The sequence below is a fragment of the Apteryx rowi genome, unplaced genomic scaffold, assembly GCF_003343035.1.
Source record: "Apteryx rowi isolate R43461 unplaced genomic scaffold, aptRow1 scaffold_363, whole genome shotgun sequence".
NCBI lineage: Eukaryota > Metazoa > Chordata > Aves > Apterygiformes > Apterygidae > Apteryx > Apteryx rowi.
The window spans coordinates 720,930-728,529 of NW_020450119.1; the positions used below are offsets into that span (position 1 = coordinate 720,930).

Here is a 7,600-nt window from a genome sequence, read left to right on the forward strand (position 1 = left end):
CGCACCCGCACCGCCGACCCGCACTGTCAACACAGGAAGCCGCCACGGGCTCTCCCCCGAGCGCCGATTGACGTCAAGGCACAGCTAACCACCACGCTCGCCCAGCAGCGGGAAGCCGCCTATTAGCCGCTCCGCCTAGCGGGGGCGGGGACATGGGAGTGGGTGGGAGAGTTCTTGATTCCGTTGTGGCGCCATCTTGGAAAAGGGCGGAAGTGCTTCTGCTCTGGGGAGGTGGTTGCAGCCGTTACTCGTAACAACGGGTCAGAGGAGGGTGAGTGGGGGAAGAGGCGGCTCTAGTGCGGCTGCGCAGGTGAGTGTGGGGGGCGCGCGCGCGGCCGTTACGGTTACGGTTACGGTTACGTGCCCTGCCCAGAGGGGTGGTGTCGCCGGGGTTTCCGCTACGGGGAGGAGAGGGCGGCGCGGCGGGGCCCGCCTCACGGTGCCCGGGCCCCCCTTGGCCTGCCCTGGGCCCGGGCCGTGCCGTGCCGTGCCGTGCCCTCCCGGCCCTGCTTTACGCAGTAAGGCCGTGGCTGCCCAGCTCGGGCTTGCTGGGGGGCTTTCAGAGGACTTTGACTTTGCACGGAGCAACTGCTTTAGGTATAGTATACTGTTTGGCTTTAAACGGGGAGAGCTGCAGCTAGCTGCTAGTTGCTTACCTCAGTTCTTGCATATAATCAAGGTAGAGGTGCAGATTCTCTGGGGCTGATAACTTGTCGCAAGCTTTGTTGTGTTTTGAATAGCGTAATAGATGCAAATTCAGGTTACAGTGAGAAGAAGTGAGGTTTTGGGGTGTCTGTCAAGCAGTGRTTTTTGAAGCGCCTCTCTCTGATAGACAGGCCAGGCCTGGAAGGCCACTGTACACTTCTGTGGGATGAACTATCTGCTGCCCTGTGCTATATTTACACTCATGGGACTGCTGTTTGCAAGAACGATGGCCTGGACTTCAAGCGGAAAGACGCACCCTGAGCTAGTCAACAATCTGTACAGTGAGTAGCAACGTGAGGTCCTGTTCAGGGCAAATGTTTAAAGCTGCTGATAGTTTGTTGGTACTTTGGTATAAAGGTATTCAATGTCATACAGTGACAGATTGTAATGCTGTTCATTCTGAAGCATCTGAGCTGATATCACATGAATGTCAGTACTTGTCCCAGTTTGAACTTATTCTATTTATAATTAGAAACAAGATCTTATGCCAGAAGTAGTAGGAAAGACTATCCATGGCCTTCCTTCCACTCCTCCTGGAATGATAAATGAGTGGCAACTTTTTAAAATGCTGCAGAAGATGATATCACTGTCAGCCTCCTGAGCTTCTCTGCAGTCTGTGTTACCTCCAGATAGGTATCTTGAGATTGGAGTAGTGCTTAGTGTTACTACAATGTTCTGGACAGCAGTCTGGAGCATACTTAAAAGTAGCTTTGAATTTCTTCTGCTGCTAAAGCCATGCTGGTTTTCGCCCAGCAAGAGTTCCCTCAGAGATGAGGATAAAGGAAAGATAAATGTTTCTGCAGTCATTGCTCTTAACTTTAGTTCATTTATCCTGCCAATGTTCCTTAAACCTGGACTGAAGTTTCCACTTTGAGGAGTGAAAATGTGACTCTCTATTTGTCTTTCATTACATTTAACAGTTGCAGAAATACTGTGGTTGTAACTAACCATCCTCTGTGGGAGACTGTGCTGATGGTTGAGATTATTACACGATTTCATTCTGTRTACCAAAAACTGAAAAGCATGTACTTTCATTTGCAGTTTTGCTTTTTGTCTGTTTTCAGATCACTTATTTAAGGACTCTTTCAATTTTACTGCTAATTCCCTGAACTGTGTTCCCTTCTAAATCTCCTCTTGCTTTAATCCTGAGGACTTTCTCTTCTATTTCTTTTTATCCTTTTTTTTCTCCCAGAAAAAGGAATAATTAAATCCCAGCGGGTCTTTGATGTATTATTGGCTACTGACAGAGGTCACTACATCAAATATTTCCCATACATGGATTCTCCTCAGTCTATTGGTGAGTAACTTAAAGCAAGGTATCATTACTCTTACGGTGTTTGCATTGACTGTGCTAGTCACAGTGACAGAGGGGCCTGGGATGGATTGGCGGGACTGAGTTCCCTCTGCTAAACGTTCTCTCCTCAAAACAGTGGCCAAGTTTTAATGTGGGTCGAGTAGATCAACCTACATCTGCATTTCAACTGTAGGATCCATTACGCAGTGTAACTGCCTTGGATCTACTTGTGCATTCCACCAGAAGAACTGAATAAGCACCTGCCTGTTAAAGGCTAAAACTTGCACTGTGTTCTTCCCACTATCCTGCAAAAGAAAATGTCTTTTGAAAAATGATAAGGGCAAATGGAATAAAGACTTTTTTTTTTGTCCAGCCTTTGCTGATACATTCTTTCTTGCAGAGCTGAGAAAGCTGTTTGTTTGAATTGTAGGAGCATTGTACACTCTAATCTTACTAACTTTAGTAGGAGTAATTATGGATATTCAGAACAACTGAACAGGAGTCTGTGAGCTGGAAGGCAAAGTGGAGGGTGAGGCAAAAACACTTATTTGGAAAGTGGAGGAGAGTGGTTCCTTTCATTAAATTGTGCTCCTGTCCTACTGAATGGGTATGCCAGTCCTCTGCACTCGAGGGTTTTCCTTACCCCCACAAATATAAACATCATGTTTTATCTGTGGAAGAAATCTTAACAAGTGTGGTAAAGGCATTACTTTCATGCCCCGTTTTTGGTTTCCCCTTTCTATGCTTTCCAAAAATAAAAATAAAAATTGGTGTTTGCCTACCTGATGCAAAATCCCAGGTATCCTCAGAAACATGGTAATGATTTTAGATCCAAAACTTACTTGAAATAATAGAAGAGCAAGAAATACCGGACTTTCTCTCAGCAGCATTCTTCTAATACAACTAGTAATGGAGATGAAAAGTCCTAAGACAAGATAAAACCACACAGAGTTCAGGGTTTGATTTTAGGAAGTGTCGGGGGGGGGGGTTGGAGCCCTTTTCAGGGGAGGGTGGGTCCTGCTGTTTTCCCTTGGGGATTCCTGGGTTGTCAAGAATTGCTGTCTCCTGAGAGTGGATGCAATTTGCATTTTCTTCATTCATATAAGCTGATGTTAACTTTAGATTACTTCAGTGAAAATGGTGCAAGTATCTGATAATATTTCAGCTACATATGGCATGAACATTTTCAAAACTAAAACTAAATTTCTCTATAGTATGTGGTCAGGGTGTCAAGGCTGGCTGCTATACCCTTCTRTTGAAACTCTAAGGCCCTCAGGCTTGGAAATTTTCCCCAGAGTTGGCTATCAGTAGAGAAATCTTAGTTTCTTGCTGAATATCTCAGCATAAATGAGTAATCTTTCTATGTATGTGATTCACAGAAAAAGCAGATGATACCCCTTACAATTCAGATTTAATTTCTGAGCTCTGAAACTTGTCCACAACTGTGCTCCAGCTTCTTCATCTGGTAGCTTAAACCTAACTAGCTTGAGGTACTTTGTTTTGGTACACAGGTATTTTGGCTTGATATCAAGACTGTTCCTTGACTCTTTTTACTTAACTAAAGCAAAACCAAATTCCTGCTAGTGTAGAGGAAAAGCCTATATAGCTTTTCCATATTCAAAATCTTCATTGATTGCTGTGAATTATGCTTGTGGAGCAGAAACAAGAGGAGGCTATGACAGCTGAAGAGCATTTTGATGAATGAGCCAGGAGAGCTTTGGAGGTTGAAACAGTTGGTACTAAGCATTGTAAAGCTATCTTGCTCTCATTAGCAACCCCAGAGGTGGAAATTTTAAGTCAGTGAGGAGAAAGAGAAGAGCCTTTTGATATTTTCAGGGGTCTGGGGGGAAGAATATATAAGGAACTGTTCACATTGGAGATGATAATAATTAATTGGACATTATCACCTTCATTTCTTACCAGCATGTAACTTTGTCACTGGTTTCTTTTTAGGATACAAGGCTACAATCAGTGCACCGCATATGGTGAGATGAATCTTTCCACTTTTAATGGAAATGGAGAGAATTGGTTTTGTTTTTGTTTTTTTTAACTTAAATACTGCAGTAGAAAGGTGAAACAGGTCGCCTGTGCATGATTGTACTTGTTTCTTTAGAGACTGTATATGTGAGGGATTTTATTTTATTTTTATGCTCAGGCACGAATTCTGTGTTACTGGCTAACCGTTAGTGTTGTCCTGTTTTTGTGTGAGACCTTTCTCCTATTTCCTATCCTATTACTGAAACACTTCCCAAATGCTGTTCTGCAAAAGGTGTTTCTGATCAAACGCTTGGACTTCACTCTGAATGTGTCAGACAAAATGCAGGCATGCTGTGTTTAAATCAGAGCAGATAATGCTTAGTGTTCTAAGCATCTAAGAAACTAATAATTTTTGGAGGAAACTARTAACTGTGTAAATGGCAGAGATATGTGAGAAATGAATAGCTTCATGTAAACGCCATGCTACACAGCTTCTTGTAACTGTTGTCCATGCAGCATGCCCATGCACTGGAACTGCTGAAGGATCAGCTTGTGGAAGGTGCCAAGGCATTAGATGTTGGATCTGGAAGTGGATATCTCACAGCTTGCTTTGCCAGGATGGTAAGCTGAGCACAGGACACCATTAGTAAGTAGTAATGTATATCAGGACAGGTAGCTTGAACAAGCTGTTATTTCCCCCCCCCCCCTTTTTTTTTTTTTTTTTCTTCCTTTTTTTTTTTTGTGTGTGTGTGTGTGTATGGGGCAGGGGAAGCTCTTCTCTTCCCTGACCAGCTTGTAGTAAAAACAAATACAGTCATTTTGGATTCTAAATGGATGTTGTATCTGCCAAAGGATGTATATTAACTCAGTCTAGACCAAGAGGAGTGTGTTAATCTACTGTGCAAGTCCATTGTAGGTTCTGTTTCTTATTTCGTTTCCTAAGTAGTTGTAGTCTGCTTTCTAAACTCTTCCATGCATTTCTGTAATGTGCTAGAAAGCAGATCAAGTTACTCTTAGGAGACTGGTTACTTAATCAAGAACTGGTCCTGCCAAGGAAGCTGTCAGTTCTAGCAAATAATTACTTCCTTGGAAATGAAGGATTATTAGGAATCCCCATAGGAAATGTCCATGTATCCCTTAACTACCACTTAGACTACTCAGCCTTAAAACCACGGTGGCACAGGATTTGCACCTTGGTCAGAAACTTTGCTTTTAAGTTTCTTCCTAAAATTCTCCAATACCCATGGTAGATTGCTCTATAAAATGCATCCCTGTACATATAGGATAATGTGTTTGTCTGCTGTTTTTTGTTTTTAGATGGGCCCAACAGGGAAAGCTGTGGGTGTAGAACACATTAAGGAGCTGGTACATGAATCCATCAGAAACGTCCAAGAAGATGATCCAACTTTGCTTAGTTCTGGCCGTGTAAAACTTGTGGGTGAGTTGTCTGGGATCTTCATGTGTCTTCCCTTCTGTAAATGTTCATTAGCTCYGGCTGTCTGCAGAACTCTACTGCTAAAAGCAGTTGTTCTAGTTTGTGTTAAGTCTGAGCTGCCTGCCACAATGTTGCCTGAAACCACTGGCTAAGCACTGTGTAGTACTGATTAAGAACACTGTAGTATGAACAAGAACTGTTTAATGTTAGGGGTGTCTTGCCTTACATCTTATTTCGGAGTGTGTAGTGACTATCTTAATTCAGGAAGAGATCCTCTTCAGAGGAGACCAGTTATACCRCATACTCTTTTCTGGATAACTTGAGTCCACTCTTTCTGTACGTGGAATCTCAAGTCTGCGCAAAGCCACTGTGTTATTTAAAGGCCCTCCTAGCTTTGACAGTTCCTTCCTCTAGCGTGGTCAGGTTCTAGAAATCTCTTCCTCCTTTTTTTCAACACTACATTTCTAGGAGAGAGGTCAGTGCTCTGATTTAGGAATTCATATTGCCATCACAATCTTGCTACAAAGCATTCCTCATCTAGTTTTCAAATGAAAAGATGTAGGAAGACTTATTTGGGGGTAGAGTTGTTATCTGAACTTTATCCGATCTTACCTGATTCTGCATGCTTCTTCCTGCCTGTAGTTGGAGATGGCAGGCAGGGATACCCTGAAGAGGCTCCTTATGATGCCATTCACGTTGGAGCAGCAGCAGCAACTGTACCAAAGGAGGTAAGAATGATTGTGCCAGGTGTCTGTTGCTGTTGGCTGCCTTCATCAGTAGCTGTGATTAAAACTGATAATTAGGGAACCACAGAAATCTTCTTTTTCTGTGTGCCAGCTCTTTATATGGAGCTGGCAACCTTGTGCCTTTGAAGGTGTTGTGACCTTCACAACTTGGCTTACTTCTGTTGTTACTTCTGTTGTCTTTTTTTTTTGGGGGGGGGGGGCGGCAGCAGCAGCAGCAGCGAAGTGTTTGGTTTTGTTTTGGCTCTGCTGATACTGATTTCTCTGCTTGCCAGTTGCTGAATGAATTGAAGCCAGGAGGTCGGTTAATATTGCCTGTTGGTCCCGAAGGTGCAAACCAAGTTCTGATGCAGTACGACAAAACCAGTGATGGGCAGATCATCGAAACACAACTAATGGGTGTGATCTATGTTCCTCTGACAGATAAGGAAAAGCAGTGGCCTCGGTAAAAATTTGCTCTCCCTTGAGGAACATTCCTCCTCACAGCTGTCCCTGTGACCTTGCTTTCTTTGACTCCTGGCATTACTGAAAGACAGGTTCCTGGAATCCTAGCAGATGCTGTTTGTAAAAGAAAGAGGCTTAGCTGGTAAGGCGCAGCAGGAGAGTAGTACACATCTCCTGTTAGATAGGGATTGCAGACTCGGGCCTTTTTTGGAGTCTACCTGCTTTCATAAACACTGTATCTGTGTTCATTTTTGTCACTGAGCTGAAGGCAAATGTGTGATAGTAACTGTTGGTTTTTCTTTGCCTCAGGGATGAAATCTGATGGATGGATATCTCTAGAGTGACCTCAGAAAGCTCATGAAAGGGACTTATGACTGTAGATGTGTATGGCTTTTTTTTTTTTTTTTTAATGGAAACTTTATCAGTGGACACGCTTGCGAAGGCAAGTTCTCCTTTTAAAGAGCTTGTTACAGAAGGATGGAGAAAGGGTATTTCTCCCGAGGACCTAGAGGCTCTGGAAGTCCATGTCTGGTTCCAGACAGTGAGTTGATTCAGGGAAGGCCAATTATCCTCTTTGATAAACTATAAATAACATCAATTTACGGAGGATTTCCAAACCAGACAAATACTTAAAACTTCACAATTTGCACCTAACTAAAAATACTCTTTAATGCTGGCTACTTCACCTAATGCTCAAAGAAAAACAACATGTAACTGATTTATCAATGTTTAATTACGAGAGTGTGTTTTCTTCTCAACTACTCTAATCGCCGATCGTAACACTAAATTCCTCTAAAAGGGCGGGTTAAGAAAAATCCCCTTCTCGGGCGAGTCTCACAGCCTCTCCCCTCCCATGCCCCTTCCTTCTCCGCCAGCGCTGGGCGGCTTGGGGGCGGTGAGCGGGCTTAGCGGGAGGGAAGAGGGCGCTGGTGCGGGCGCGCTCGCTAAAGGCGCCGCCCTTGCGTGGCCTACTCCTTCCCGCGCGAGCGCCGGGCGTCGGGG

The 7,600-nt window shown here is 43.8% G+C and overlaps 2 protein-coding genes across 7 annotated transcripts in view; one reads left to right on the forward strand and one right to left on the reverse strand.

Annotated features, from left to right (window-relative positions):
* The window catches only part of CCDC32 (coiled-coil domain containing 32), a 6,743-nt gene extending 6,627 nt beyond the window's left edge, over positions 1-116 (reverse strand). For 2 of the 3 annotated variants that reach the window (XM_026073157.1, XM_026073159.1), the window contains exon 1: positions 6-116. The gene's annotated coding sequence lies outside the window, so the exon portion shown is untranslated. The remainder of the gene's footprint in view (positions 1-5) is intronic. The other variant, XM_026073158.1, reaches the window with a different exon arrangement.
* An 86-nt stretch (positions 117-202) lies between these two features.
* On the forward strand, positions 203-7,331 carry LOC112969659 (protein-L-isoaspartate(D-aspartate) O-methyltransferase-like). 4 transcript variants are annotated; one of them, XM_026073153.1, is made up of 9 exons: positions 203-310; positions 833-986; positions 1,898-2,002; positions 3,953-3,984; positions 4,493-4,597; positions 5,294-5,414; positions 6,054-6,139; positions 6,430-6,599; positions 6,908-7,331. In XM_026073153.1, the coding sequence occupies exons 2-9, from the start codon at positions 872-874 to the stop codon at positions 6,918-6,920; spliced, it is 747 nt and encodes a 248-aa protein (XP_025928938.1). In that variant the 5' UTR covers positions 203-310; positions 833-871; the 3' UTR covers positions 6,921-7,331. The 4 variants fall into 4 exon arrangements, with proteins under 4 accessions (XP_025928938.1, XP_025928940.1, XP_025928941.1 ...); XM_026073155.1 differs by having other exon boundaries at positions 206-310; positions 837-986; XM_026073156.1 differs by lacking the exon at positions 203-310 and adding an exon at positions 435-597 and having other exon boundaries at positions 837-986.
* Positions 7,332-7,600: the final 269 nt, after the last annotated feature.